Consider the following 14,662-nt stretch of genomic DNA (forward strand, 5'->3'; position numbering starts at 1 on the left):
GTTCAATTTAGCATAACTATGCCAACGTGAAGTTCAAATTCTTTCCCAAAATTTGTAAACAAAAAATTGTAAATGAACTAATGATTATTTGCAAGTAAAGTTGTTGAAACGTCGAGCCCTAATAAATCTGCTGATGTAAAATTTCACCGTCCACATTGTTTCTTTTGTGATGATGGTTAACTTTCAAGGACACTTACAATAAAAAGTAAAAACAGAATATTTGGGTCAGATTTAATTCGGTTGAATTGTTTAAAATTCATTTACAATCAAATTCAATTCGGAATTGTCAGATTTTGACATATTGTAACAAAAATTGGTTCTATTCAACTCTACTAGTTGATTAGTGCCACGGGGAATGCGAAGGAACACCGAGCTAGACAACGACGGGATATTGCATTTATGGACAGGCATGACCAATACGAGCCAACTAAAATAAAAGGGAAAATCAAAATGAAATTTGATTTTTTAAGCAACAATAGAGACAGAAAAGAAAAAATAGAACAGGAATTAGTAGAAATTAACTTAGGATAGACCAAAATAATACTACTAAATTAAATATGAAGACAACAGTCTTTTTCTCAAACCAGCCGCTTAGTGACTGTCTTCTATGACAGTAACAATTTTGGGTGAACGATGATATTTCTCTCTAATGACAACAGACTTTTCAGCTGAAAAACTTTCAGAATCTAGGTTGCCAAGGCACGATGCAATTGCATGTATGATGATAATATGCATATGTGAATAAAAGAATAATAGTTCTTGAACGTCAATAGCCCTAAAATATTACAAAACATGACCTTATAGGGTTTGATAGCACTAACCATTTTGCAAAGAAATGCAACTCTTAGCGAAATGGTGGAGGATGTATACACAAGACCTGCTCTCTTCAATCTTGCTTGTTCTATAATTCTAGTAACTGAAACTGCACCAAAAATTGACATTTCGAGGAACTAATAGTGCTTATGTTGAGAGGTTACTTCGCCCAAGATGAGAGATTCTAGTTGATGGTATGAAGGAAGCTTCCTCATCCACTGTTGAATCTGAAGAACCATTGTTTGTACCTCTTCCCCCAAGAATAGCATTATCATCTGGCAAGTGCAGATCAGATGACTTCTTCTCCATCTTAAGCTCCTGTAAAAGGCAAAATGCAGGCAAGGTAAACTTTTATCTGAGTTAACTATACAACAACCATTCCAAGAAAAATCATATGAAAGACGAATCTTTCATGATTTACAAAGGCATTAACTTTCACAGCCAATTAAGCAATCATGTCTCTTTCTTTTTACCTGCACTCACCTCGACTATTCCACTGGTCCATCAAGGCTTAGGCAGATTTGAAGAAATCAACTAATGTTTTGACTATACTGGAATTTAAACACTGGTCTCTGATGGTTTTCACCCATTGAACGCTACAGCACACTTAGGTGCATGTGACTTAATAAGATATATTCCTTTTCAGTTTTATTTTTTGACTATGATGAGCACAAAGCAAATTAGATTAGTTATAATAGTACGGGAAACAAAAATTGGATAGGCAGAAGATGTAAAATATGCTTATTCAATGCTTGCATTAAGTGTTTATAAGCATCTCTTGCATATGAAAATTATAATGTGGTTTTTCTCTAAGCAAACTCTATAGCTTAAATATATAAGTATGATAATTGTTTTGTATTTTGAATTTGATAATTATAACAAGAAACACCAGCTCTCCAAGAAACAAAAAGAAGCATGCAAATACATTTATGTTCCTCTTGGGAAATTTGGAAACACCCAGGAAAACAATGAACAAAAAAGTTGTAATACAAAAACTGAAAAAGAAGCAATAGTCTGGAAGTCATTCTTGAGAGTCACGAAATCTGACCTTAGCTGTTCGGTCTATAATATTATCTACAGGAAGCTGGGATGCTCGAACGTCCTTGATTTTCAAATAGTTATACATCACGACACCACATAATGCTAAAACAAAAATAAAATTTCATCAATATGCCATTCGTTTTGTTTTTGTTTTAGTAAGTATCAATATGTTGTTTCTTAGCATAAAGTTCCCACAAATAAGGAATATTAAGCTTACCTACTGCATAGCCTGTAATGTTAAGTGTGGTTATCGTTGACTCTGGAAAAATTAAAGTTGAAAGCGCAATTAATATCCAATCCTTCAACACACCAGCCACTCGAATGGTTACAGCACCAGTTCTACCAATCACCAAGAAAATTGAGAAATTCAAAGCAAGTGCACATAGTGCATTTGAAAAGAAAATCCAAAAATTGAATTGGATCTGTGAGACTTCCATTTCAGGCTTCTCCAGAAGATACCATGGGACAAAAAGAAAGATGAAGCTGCATATTAAAACAAAAATTGATAAGTACCTCAAGAAACAGGAAAATATCACATACATGAGACTCTACACAATAGAAGAATGACATTTAAATTACAATGATTACGCTCAACCATGCACACACAGAGAAAGTTTTCCTTTGAAGCCAGTAGTTTATAGAAGCTACACCTCACTTTGGAGGAAAATGTAAGCAAATATGTAGAACAGTCATTGCATCCTGCATGTCAGAGGATATAGACATACATACCCCTTCTATATCTATGTACCAAGAAACCATTTCATATAGTTGCTAACATGATTTTCCACAAAAGAACTAGCAAGTAGATACCCATATTGTCATCAACTGCACATTTTTTGACTTCATCAAAGCCAAGACATAGGCATGGCATGCAGGAAAAGGTATATACACAGGACTACATCTTAAGTGAAATTTAAAGATAACATCTCTTGTTTCTTAGAAGTATACTAAACAAGTAACAGCATAAGAAACATAACCTTATTGTAATTTGCAAGCCTATCCATCACAAAGGATGCAGTTCTAAAGTAAATACAGCAACTGGAAACCATATCCTTTTAAAATAAATCAAGAGAATATTAGCTGCAATATTTCATCATAAAATATGTCCTTTATTTACAATCCCATGTTAGATAATACAAATACAAAAGCAGAATAGTAAAGTTAGGAGGACTACAATGTAGAGTGCCACGGTCTCGCAGAAGCAGCATGCACACATGTTGTTAGGACCAGAGACATCTGTGGAACTTTTTTTTAACTTTTACCTCGTTTAGAATAGTTGTTTGTGAACACGTAAATCTACTCTGTCAACACAGCAGCAAAGTTAATCATAAAATACTTCAATTTTCTATACACCGTGTACTACCAACCTTTTGCAAGACCTTTCAACTTTAGCTACAACTGTTTAAGCAATTTGTGACAAATGAATAATCCAATACAACTTTGAAGTTTCAACATCTTCTCTATATCTGATTTTATTGCAGACCTAAAAAATAAGTAATACTCCCTCCTCATTTTACGTGTTTAACTGGACGAGGGGTTTAAGAAAGAAAGAAAGACTTTCACAACTTGTAGCAACATGCCATGGATTCGTGTGGCTATAAAATCATGTCATTAAGGGTAAAATGGAAAGTTAAAGTTAAATTGTTTCCAAACATAGAAAGATGTCATTTTTTTAAATAGACTAAAAAGAAAATAGTGCCACATAAAATGGAACAGAGGGAGTAGTGTATAGAAGTACCACTTCTCTAACACCTAAAGCTTATAGATAATGTGATACACACATTTCAACAGATTTTAGGTGCAGTAAGATGATATTAATGTATCGGGAGTTACTGTAGCCGGAAGCAATCAAAAGGAAAAGTTGCTCTAACCCTTTTAAAAAGTTACCAAATCTAAGGAACGGTTTCCTACTCCTGCTATCCTTTTTTCCCCTTATTCCTAGGGTGTGGTGAGCAAGGTGAAGGCTTGGAATCACTGACAGCAAAATTATAACTGGAATCATATAGACCTGAACAAAATACCAGTTTGACCAAATGAGAACAGATAAGTCAACCTTACAAGATTGAAGAAAACTACCTGCATGGAGCTATGTAATATAAACTGGTGATAGGATTGAGAGTTAATCCCTTCTTCTGAAGAAGAACTTGAGTTAACACCAGCCTAAGAGCCTCAGCAAATATCCCAGTCACCTGGTAAACTGTACCCACTATGTTGAAGTGAATTTCCCCATAAGAGGATATTACAACACCAACACTGACCAACAACATGTTCAAGAATACATCGCATCTTAGTTTGTCGGTTCCACAAATAACAGCCATGACAAAGGTGGCCACCGGCACTGTCATTTCAATATAGAAAAAGCTACAGCCATTCAGTAGATTCCCAAGCACAGGAATTCACAACTAGAAAAGAGTGCAGTATATGGACATACTCAGAGCTTTGAGCATCTGGATGAAGGCCACAGAAATGAATAGATAAGCAGTGTTGCCAAACCTGAAAGCACAACATATGCTTTTTTCAGAGACAAAATTTGGACATCATAGCCTCAACTCACTAGCTACAACAGAAATTGTCTGCAACCAAAATTCTCCACGAGAAATTAAGAACCTAGGAGTGTGAGGAATGAGGAATAGGAGACAAGGAAGTGAAAAATCAATTACGCTGCCATGCCAAAGAACAATAGACTGCAATTCGACAGGATGCCTCTTTTATCTTTTCCTTTTTCTGGGGGAGCAGGGCAATAGGCATGGAGAGATTCGCGGGGCGGGTTAATAATTCTCATTGTGGTGTGAGGTGGGTACAATGCTAAGCAGGGAGTATGCATACTACCCGTCCAATTTCCATCGCTACGAAGAACATGATGACCCACACATGGAGGTGTCCATTTTTATTATCATCCTGATTTCTGGCCTATGTATACTTTCTCCTTTACTTTAGTACAGATACAAGTGTCCGACAAAGGAAAAACTAAAGAATCCATCCACCAACATAAACAAGTAAAAAGGTGTAGGATAACTCTGAAGTCTGAAAATCAACCATCACTCACTATTCACATTAACCTGAAATATGGAATGCCAACATTTCTGAAAATAGTTTTAAAAAAGAGCTAAAAGTATACCATAAAAACAAGGACCTCTCTGTCATCAGCAAAAGAGAAAATTAAACAATAACAAGCAGGAGTAGATCCATTACATTTGTATTGATGACAATTGAGCAGACTCAGTCCTTTTCTATTTTTAACTGTGAATTATTATTAATGAAAATATCCAGGAGACAGCCAGTAGACTGCAAGTCTCATATTTATTTCTAGGTCATGCTCAGCAGGTAAAGCAGCTTATCAACTTCAAGTCAAAGATTCAAAATCTCACTGCTTTTAATGTAGAACATTTTCGCTTGCATGCGCCCATTGTTCTTGTTTTGTGGGAAAAATATGAAATGGGAGCTCAATCAATGTCTAAAGGTAATGAAATGTCAATTTTAGGTTTGATAAGACAATGAGAGAAACTGATCAGCCATGTAGAGGATGGACCTGCAGATATGAAAGCTTTCATACTTGAGGGAAATCTTCAATTAATTCAGATTCTTCTAGACCTCCGTTTCCACCCGACCAACCCAAGGTAAAATAGTGCTTCATCTCCGTATGGAAGGTCAATGGTCAACAGTGTCAAACATTATGACAAAACACTGTTAGCTAGTACATTCTATTAAGCTCTAGACCAATATGCCGATATAATGGAGTACGTCTAACAGGCTCCGATTTCAAAAGAATAAGCGCCAACAAGTCACAAATGATCATGAATGACAGAATCCACTAAAAGAACCAATAAATATTCTTGATCCCCGAAGTAGAGAGCTCACCAAAGACTTGCAGCGAAGAAAGCGCTGATTGGAATAACACACGTCGCATATCTGCAAATTCAGTTATAAATGGAGAATGAGAATAAAGATAAGCCTCAAAGTGAAAGCAGTTCAAATCTGCAATTCTCACATTTCAAGAGTCATCTTGACAGGTGATACAACCTGCAAAAGATAATAAGGAATTAAGAGGGAAAGCTAGATGGCCCGTAATACGATAATCAAAGCACTAAGATCAGGCATGATAAATTAATTTTCCAATATAGATAAAGTAAAAACAAAACCAAATTCAGAAGCTAAAGACGACCAAACACCCACAAAACCTTTTACACAAACACAGACTAAACAAGTTCTCCAAGGAAGTTCATTTGCATGGCCACAACCACTCTCCTCAGTCCCCAGGAAAGTGTAAAAAGAGGATAAATTTTCGCCAGCACAGTACATTTCTCAATTAGCAAGTTCTCACACAATGATTTATCATCAACAATATTAAAGATCCCAATGAATTGTGATAAAGGGTGAGTCTCAAAATAAACAAATAAGCTCTCATATGAATCTAACATAGCAAAAATCTCTCAAAGATTTTCTTTTCAAATCAACATACAACACTAAACTCTAATTCCATATGAGGTGCTTAATTTTGTTTGATAGAAACTAACATGTATAAGAGTTAGAATTACAAGACTGCTAATGCAGACTAAAAGAGTTGCTAGGCCATAGACATACCTTTCTCTTCCAGATCCCTAAAAATATTCAATGGAAAAAACTTTTTCTACTAGTCAGAGTATTGTAACAAGCTGCCAATGAAAATTCAGAACCTTCTAATCAGAAAGTACTAGGCAAGGAACTTGTATCCTTGCAAGACAATGCTAATGCCTTAAAGAGATAGGTGGAGTGCTTAACCTTGATCTTCTATCTGATAACTACTTGACACAAATATCAGTTGTTGAAAGACAAGAAGCAGTTGAAGAAGAAGTAAAATGAATAAGAGCAAGATGGCAGAGAATTTTGTGCCTCTATGGGTGAAGTTTAATTGGACAAGATAGATTTATCATTGAATGTGAAACCAATGAATAACCTGAACTTAGGCAGCGCTATGGTCGTGGTGCATTTACAGACACAATAATATCGACAACAACGAATAGGAACAAATTAAGTATGTGACAAAATCTGAAGAAAATCCTGGGCCTTTTAACACAGATCATCTCAATCTCGTATAACACTAAAACCTACAGAAAGCAACCTGTTTGAAATGTAATGCATAACAATCTCAGAAAAGCAAACAGTTCTACAATAATGTCATCAATAACTAGAGTATCCAGAAGAGCAGAGATGACAAAGAGTACCAGAAAAATGTCACTGTAATTCAGTAATTCATAATTGTTTTCTCAAAGAAAGAAAAATTCAGTAATTCGTAATTGTCATACCTTGAACACACGGATAAGAACGAAAGCTACTAAGCCTGAAAAGCCCATATGTATCATGGTAAGTGTAATTGGAAATGGGAAATTGAAATATTTTGGTGAAAGTACCCACTGCAAAAGACAGAAGAAGAATCATGAGATCGTACTAATGATATTGGAAAGTAAAAGAATCTACACCTAAGTCATTGAAAATTGTATCGAACAGAAACTTCTCCCTAAACTTGTGATGCACAAATACAGACTGACAAAAGCAGAACCCCCCCACCCCCTAAAAAAAAAAAAACTGATGTTATTTTGAGCTACAGTGATGGAGTAAAAGGGAAGACATATACAAGTCGCTCATTGTGATGTGTTTTGAACAAATGAAGTTTATAAGAAGTGCCCTGCTGTGTGCTCACTCCCTTAATGCATGATGTTGGAAAAGTCAAGACAATGTTACGCAGCAAGGGTGCAGTAAAGCAAGGAAGTGGTATTTTTGAACACGTTCCTTATTCTAGAGGATCATTATGGCTTCATAATTTATACTTCACACAACAATTAAAGACTAACAGTTAAACAAGAATTATGTATCTCTTAATGCCAAATGGGGCCAAATCTAGATAAACACTACTCCACGTCCACATCATTGGATTCATATCTCCTTCATCATTTGTTTATTTCTCCCTGATTCCCCAAATGCCTCGTGTCTGCACTGACATCGGTCTCAAAAATATCTCAAATGAAAAACATTGGTTCTTTCATAAAGAATTGTTCTTCCCTTCATGTTGTTTGGTTTAATTGGATGGAACGTAAAGAAACTTGTGTCCCTTCTCTTTTCAGTTTTTAATGGATATAAAAGTTGATTTTGGACTAGCAGCAAATATTTTGCATGTTTTACTTTTCTACTTTTTTTTGGTTGTTAAAGTAAGTGATCCATTCCATGTCCCCTACTAAGTTTTCCTTGGAATCTAGTGGTAATGAATGACAGCAGCTTGTCAATTTGGTGTATGTTCTCCGAGGTTGCCCGAATCACAGTTTAAATATAACGCTTTTGTATTTCTAACATCGATCAATTGCACTTAAGTTATAGCTGTAAACAGATTCCAACGGACAGAATAATCCATGGGTCCAATGAATTCGAAGACAATCATGAAATACTTGGAAAAAGGTGCATACCTTGTTATACAAAATAACTCCTGATGAAAGCAAAATATAGACAAGGAGATAAAAATATGTCAATAAAAGTTGTTTGCTGATCATCATTGTAAGTCACTTGGAAGTCCAAATGGACTCCGTCTCTCAAAATTACCAAGAATTTCCCTCCAATACAAAAATCAATCAATTCGGATCCAGGAGCTTTTTGCAGATAGGAGGTGAAAATTCAGTTCAACTGCTGCATTCATTCCTTAAAGATGATCTAGGATGTACCAGCTTGTGTCTGTGTATGCCGGTATAGAAACATGGACTGGTAAAATCTGGAAAAGTATGATAAATGTGTCACACATCAATTACTAATATCACAAGTAATATTTGTTTCAGCGAAACAATTAAAACAACCTGATAAGTCAAAGCAAGCACTAAAGCAGGTAAATTGAATTAGATAGACTATCACAAAAGATGAATGTAACTGCGCAATAACAATGACAATATAAATTTTAAACGACACGGAATTCCTTGAAAAGGTAAAATACTTAACACAGGACACACTGCAAAACCACCTTTTAGCAGTCAATTTATAACTAACTATGCACAGTGGCTGAATGCATGCTCCATAAGAAGATTTTGAAAAAGCTAATCTGCTTCACCAAAGGAATTTACTATGAAACATTTTAGCAAACTCACATTTTTGCAACTTAACTTATACCTTATTATAGAACTAACAGAATTGAACATAATTCTAACAACCTGTAATATCTGGTAAAGAAGTAAGCAAGAAATTTGCGTCCAACTCCTCAACAATCGGATTTTTTCAATGTTGAATCAATGCAGAAACAAAAGCATATAGGCAACTCAAAAAGGGTGCAAAGAGTAGGACTAAAACTGGAGGAAAAGGAATATATGAACGACAGGCAGACAAGACTAAGCATGTTAGCAAGCAACAAATAATAACAATACAACAAGAAAACAACAAAAATAAGTTGATAATGCAAGGAACAGCAGAATGAAAAGCATAGCAACACTTTATAAAGCTGAAGGAACAAAATGATTAGCAAGTGAAGAAAAATATGTACATAATATGTTCTCTCTTTCACACATAAACACATAGAGGAGGAAAATGAAAACTGAGAATCCGTACCAATATCGTAAACAAAGAGAAAGAGCTGAAGTCGTGAAGAAGAGCGAGATAGAGATCTGTGGACAGAGAGCGAGATGCCGACAATGCTTCAGCTTCGCCGTTCGATCTGAATTTGGTTGATTAAATGAATCCTTGCAATTCCTTTGCCCTATCTACACGATTACGAATTCCTACTAATTACAACGAAGAGATCCAGCAAAGTTCAGAATGAGTAGTGACCTCAAGACCGAAGAGAGGATGCACTAGATTAGGAGGAGCTGCAAGTTACCACTAATTGGGTCCTACTAATTAATTACTGTCAACACAGGTATCACTATATTTTTTTCTGTATATTTTTACTTGTCGGTACACTTCAACCTCCAATCATATTGTATTTGTATCTTACTTAATTCTCCCTCCCATTCAAAATAAGTGTTCAAAATAAGTAATTTGATTAAATTATCCCTAATTAAAATTATAAAAGTGGACTCTTGATCATCACATGCCTTAACTAAATTTTAAATACATAAACCAAACCATAAGTGAGCCAAACTTGAAATATGTAAAAAAACGTGGAATAGCACAAATTTGAATTGCACTACAACAACAACAATATTAACACACTAATAATCTCACTAGTGGGGTCTGGGAGGTAGAATGTACGCGGACCTTACCCTTGCCTCGTGGGTAGGGAGCCAGTTTTCAGAAAACCCTCGGCTCAGAGATAAAAGATCTAAGAGATCTATAACAACAACAGAAACCAGACAAATAGCATCAGTACCGTAATAGACAACAAATAAATGGCGCTCAAACTTGGAATATCCAAATATTAAACCTATTTAATGATATCATAAAAATATTGGAGTAATTTAAAAGACTTTTAGGAATATGTAAATAAGGGTAACTTTAAAAATATAAGATCGGTTTTTTCTAGTTGAGTGGACACTCTTTTAAAATCAGAGAGCGTAGTATTACTCTCTTTATTGCCAATATAAACTTGATGTATCTAATCTTCTATTGCCAATTTCACCTTAGCTTTACCCCTATTTGGTCATGGGAATATTTTTAGCCAATAAAATTCTCTGTTTGTTATGTAAATCATCTAAAGACTCATTCTGACATAGACCAGGCCAAAAATAACCTAGTTTATTGATTCGTAATTTATCTTGGAATGGTTTACAATATCTTAATGAAAATCATGAATTTGTTTTAGCACAGGTTCTTTATGTTAACAAAGGAAAAACAAAGCCCGCCTTTTGCTTCCAACAAAGCCCAGACCAGTCAACCTAATTTAAAAAATGATCACCTGGACAATCGCATTTTTAACAAGAGTTATCAAGTTTCCTTATAGAAGAATTAACCTAAAATAGACGCAGCCAGGCGGCCGGATGCACAACCAACTTGCACGCAGCCTCAACTATTTACCTATTATCTCTTTGTTATCTCACACCAACACAGTACCGGGTGAGTGATTCGAAAAGGGTTGGAACGAGACACATACCTAAATACACAAAATATATCTGCTTAACCTTTGTAACTTGATTGAGGAACTTAGTTCACAAAATAAAAGGAAAACTAACAATGATAAAGCTAATCCCTTTTTGGGCGTAGGCCCATTGTTATAACAAAGGAGAAGGATTAACAACAATATGCTTCAAAGGGTGTTGTACATCACCTCCACCAGCATGTTTAACAAACTCAGCTGGGGATAGAAAGTCACCATGACAAACACAAACTATCCGGACTTCCTCTCCCTTCTTATATCCGTACAAGAATCCTTCAATTTTCTTCCCATTTGGTCCATCACCTCTTGTGGAAACACAAGGCATTTTCAGCATGAAGTTTTTGAACATTTCTTTAGCTTCCTTGCAAGTTTTTCTGGACGAGACTGGTGTTTTCTCATTACTAGTTTCAGGTGCTATTGCGACCGATTTCTGTTCGTGCTCTGGAGATTGGCCACTGGCTGGAGGTCTTGCTTCAGTACTATCACTCCGCCCTGCAACGAAGAGAAAAAACAAAAGAGAGGTTGACGATGAGTATAAACAACCAGAAATACACTGCAAATATTCTCCATTTCAACCGCTACAAGGAAATAAACTTAGCAGAAAAACCAAAATTGAGTCAATCTGCCACATGCAACAAATGAATTAATTAGCATATTGGAAGCTCATGTCTCCAGATGACCAGTGAGCTTAAGTGATGAACCCATTTCAATATTCACAGCCAATGGCGAAGCATGTATGTGACCAGTAACAGAGACAGTTAATTAGGATTAAGTGGTTTCATTTGCTACTGCTTTATATATACGCATATTGTTTTCTTTTTTAAAAACAGTATGTGTATATATATTCAGAATAGGCTGCCACTGTTTGAAGAATAAGGCAAAGCAAACATCAATCCATTTGGAATAGGTAATAAATTAAAGACCTAAAATCCCACAGACCCAAAAACAATGTACAAGTCGAATTGCAATGATAGATCGACAGGTTCCGCCACCAAATAGAGTTAGACACTATAGCTATTAATTATTGAACGTACGAAATTCTACTGAAAAGCCTAGAAGAGCAGCCAAAACTCTCATCAAAGGCAACACAAGCATTAGATAGATTAATCTACATCATAATTCGACCACCATCTACATAACATCAACTAATGTTTCATAAACAAGTGGCGAAACTTCATGATCTTAGGCTCTTAGCACATCAAGGCCCTTTACTTGTCCAGTAAAGTGTATGAGTATGAGTATAATTAGCCGAGGACAAGTTGCTCATTAGACATTACTACTCTGTGCCAAATGAGTTAATATTTCAGGGACCAAAAGTGATCTCTAACATTAGAGCAAAGGAGAGAAGAAGAGAAAATTAACATTGACTTCTGCTAGAGGTTTAGACTCCATAATGCATAGGAAACATCCTACTCAAGCGGAGCTAGCCTATTAGGTGTGGTTAGCCGAACTCAATCACTTTTGTTTAAACACTATATTGTATTAAATATACATAAATATCTAATTATAAATCCATAACAAAAGATAGTAATGAACTCCATGGCAAATTCAGAACCCATATATAGTTCAAATTCTTCCGATCCTACTTCACCAACATTACAGCATCTTGATGATCTTAGTCTTCAAGTGATATGGATAACTTTGATTTTTCTCGTTTTTTTTTCCAAATTTTTAACAAGATTAAATTAAATGTTGCTTTACAAGATTTTTAGCGTTTAGACATTAGAAGTAGAGCTATGGTTGATACAATCTGCTGCTGAATTTGCAGCTTTTATTCCAGGATTAAGAAGAGCAGATTCAGTACCAGTAGTTGTGGATTCTATTTCTTTTCTTGTGTACAAACCTAAGCAACTCCATTCTCTAAGGTCGCGGCATTACAAGAACAATAATCAACAACAAATTAACCCTTTATTAAAGGATAAAAATAAAAAAGGAAATTTTTTCTGATACCTTGAATAGGTTGATGACTCTCAAATTCAGAAATACCTGACGAACCAGAACCACTTCCCTGTGATCCCAACGACCCCACTGAAGACTGCAAAAAAGTACCACCAGTTTCACCATTACTATAACAGTTCCCATTTTCTTCATTTTCCTTTACAACAACTCTAACAGCATTCTTCATTTTCTCCAATCTTTTCCTCTTTGCCTCCAAACGCCTAAAGGACTGCAACTCCTTCCTTTTTCTCCACTCCTCCTCTGTTTCCGTAGGCAAAGAACACGTCCTATTAAGTGGTGCGTAAATGTCATCACGAAATTGAATTTCATTTCCATTACTATTATTATTATTATTATTATTATTATTATTATTATTATAAAACACAAAATTAGTTATCGAGGAACAAGAACGTTTAAGCCTCTTTTCTCTTTTTGGGTCCACCCCAAATCTACCGTTCAATGAAAGTCCCAAACTTAGCTCTATTTCATCTTCACCCCCCACATTTTCATCAAATTCATAATTCCTTTTTCCATTGATAACTTTATGCAATAAATCCCTCGAAAAACACCTGTTTCCTCTGTTCTCTTCAGCTTTCTCCATTAAGAAAAAAATAAACAGCAAATGAGAATATTGGAGTAGAATTTAAATAAAGAGATATTTTTATAAAATGGGAATAGAAAAGCTCCAATAAAGCTTGTAAAGTGAATTCGTCGGAGTTTTCAAACTCGCCGGAAAATAAGTCGCCGGAAGGTCGGAGTCAGCCGTGGAAGGTTATATTTTTTATAGAAGAGAAGACAAAGGGTTGGGAAGTAAAAAATACAGGAGGGATTAAATTTAATTCCGTGGGAGAACCCCTGGGAGGTGAAACGTAAATGAACGAGGAAGTGACACGTGGTGGGTTACAAGAGTACCTATGACCCACGTGGTTTAGACAAGGACTTTGGAAGATGATACCAAACATATGTTAGCTAAGGTAACCGACAAAACGGTGTCGGTTTATACTAAGAAGTTAGATGGCCCTGTCACGTGTTCAGAAAATCTCGGCCTCGTAAAGCAGCGATATTCCCATACAATAATCTTTTGCAAAAGAATTTATTACTGGAGTACTATATTGCTACTGAACCTATAAAATACTTATTTCTCACAATTAAATCTTTATTACTTAAAATTATTTTTTTTTAAATTATGATCATATTGTATACGGGTGAAATCGAGTCCGCAGGACATCTCGGTTTCCGATGAAGTAAACGAAACAAGAAACGTAAAGGCAAGGGATTGAAATCGAGGCAAGAAGCCCTTTGGTCCGGGGTCCGGACAAAATAGCTGCCCTCGGAAGTATCGGGACCATGACCCCCAGGTCCGGTTCGAACCTCAAAAGCCTCGGAGAGCATTACCAAACAATCGAGCACGACCAACAAAAGGCTGTGATATCCGCGACCGGCCAGATATCACGGCGTTGATCTCGGTGCATATCGGCAAAAAAACCAGTGATTAGTTAAATGAAAGATTTTTAACTTTTATGGAATTGTACTTACGGTAAAACTCCCCTACTATATAAAGGAGAGTGTGATTATTCATGAGGAATATTGTAACATGCATATCAAGGCAATATACTCTTATTTTCTCTGTTATTCAAAATTCTTATTCTTGTTCATCAATGCTTCGTTGTTATGAGGCTCGGATCGAGGGAAGGCATCTCATTAAGGCGGTTACTAAGTCAGGGATCACCTCTCTTGATCGGTTTGATAATTTATCATGTCCTTTATCTGTTTAATCTAACGCAATTTATCGATTGTATTGAATTAATCCACGTATCCTTAAAATCACTTACA

The 14,662-nt window shown here is 35.7% G+C and overlaps 2 protein-coding genes across 4 annotated transcripts; both read right to left on the bottom strand.

Annotated features, from left to right (window-relative positions):
- Positions 1–717: 717 nt before the first annotated feature.
- Positions 718–9,669, bottom strand: LOC104086174 (probable sugar phosphate/phosphate translocator At3g17430). Of its 3 annotated transcripts, XM_009590369.4 has the most exons (10): positions 9,409–9,669; positions 8,289–8,587; positions 7,137–7,244; positions 5,843–5,874; positions 5,713–5,763; positions 4,286–4,347; positions 3,931–4,192; positions 2,072–2,337; positions 1,862–1,956; positions 718–1,131 (listed from the first exon to the last, which is right to left on the bottom strand). In XM_009590369.4, the coding sequence occupies exons 2-10, from the start codon at positions 8,373–8,375 to the stop codon at positions 961–963; spliced, it is 1,134 nt and encodes a 377-aa protein (XP_009588664.1). In that variant the 5' UTR covers positions 8,376–8,587; positions 9,409–9,669; the 3' UTR covers positions 718–960. The 3 variants fall into 3 exon arrangements, with proteins under 3 accessions (XP_009588664.1, XP_070052195.1, XP_070052194.1); XM_070196094.1 differs by lacking the exon at positions 9,409–9,669 and having other exon boundaries at positions 8,289–8,338; XM_070196093.1 differs by lacking the exons at positions 5,713–5,763; positions 5,843–5,874; positions 7,137–7,244; positions 8,289–8,587; positions 9,409–9,669 and adding an exon at positions 5,384–5,473.
- A 1,224-nt stretch (positions 9,670–10,893) lies between these two features.
- LOC104086175 (ninja-family protein AFP3-like) lies at positions 10,894–13,571 on the bottom strand. Its single transcript, XM_009590370.4, has 2 exons — positions 12,842–13,571; positions 10,894–11,383 (listed from the first exon to the last, which is right to left on the bottom strand). Exons 1-2 carry the CDS (start codon positions 13,428–13,430, stop codon positions 11,007–11,009), a joined length of 966 nt encoding a protein of 321 aa, XP_009588665.1. The 5' UTR covers positions 13,431–13,571; the 3' UTR covers positions 10,894–11,006.
- Positions 13,572–14,662: the final 1,091 nt, after the last annotated feature.

Source organism: Nicotiana tomentosiformis, chromosome 2 (assembly GCF_000390325.3).
Source record: "Nicotiana tomentosiformis chromosome 2, ASM39032v3, whole genome shotgun sequence".
Taxonomy (NCBI): domain Eukaryota; kingdom Viridiplantae; phylum Streptophyta; class Magnoliopsida; order Solanales; family Solanaceae; genus Nicotiana; species Nicotiana tomentosiformis.

Bases quoted from the DNA above. Each gene is read 5' to 3' on its own strand.
- LOC104086174 (XM_009590369.4), bottom strand. From the start codon at position 8,375: ATGATGATCAGCAAACAACTTTTATTGACATATTTTTATCTCCTTGTC. The intron at 1,957-2,071 runs GTAAGCTTAATA...TTTTTGTTTTAG, and splicing joins CATTACAGGCTATGCAGTAG to CATTATGTGGTGTCGTGATG. The intron at 1,132-1,861 runs GTCAGATTTCGT...TGCCTTTTACAG, and splicing joins TTATAGACCGAACAGCTAAG to GAGCTTAAGATGGAGAAGAA.
- LOC104086175 (XM_009590370.4), bottom strand. From the start codon at position 13,430: ATGGAGAAAGCTGAAGAGAACAGAGGAAACAGGTGTTTTTCGAGGGAT. The intron at 11,384-12,841 runs GTATCAGAAAAA...TCTTCGTTGCAG, and splicing joins GAGTCATCAACCTATTCAAG to GGCGGAGTGATAGTACTGAA.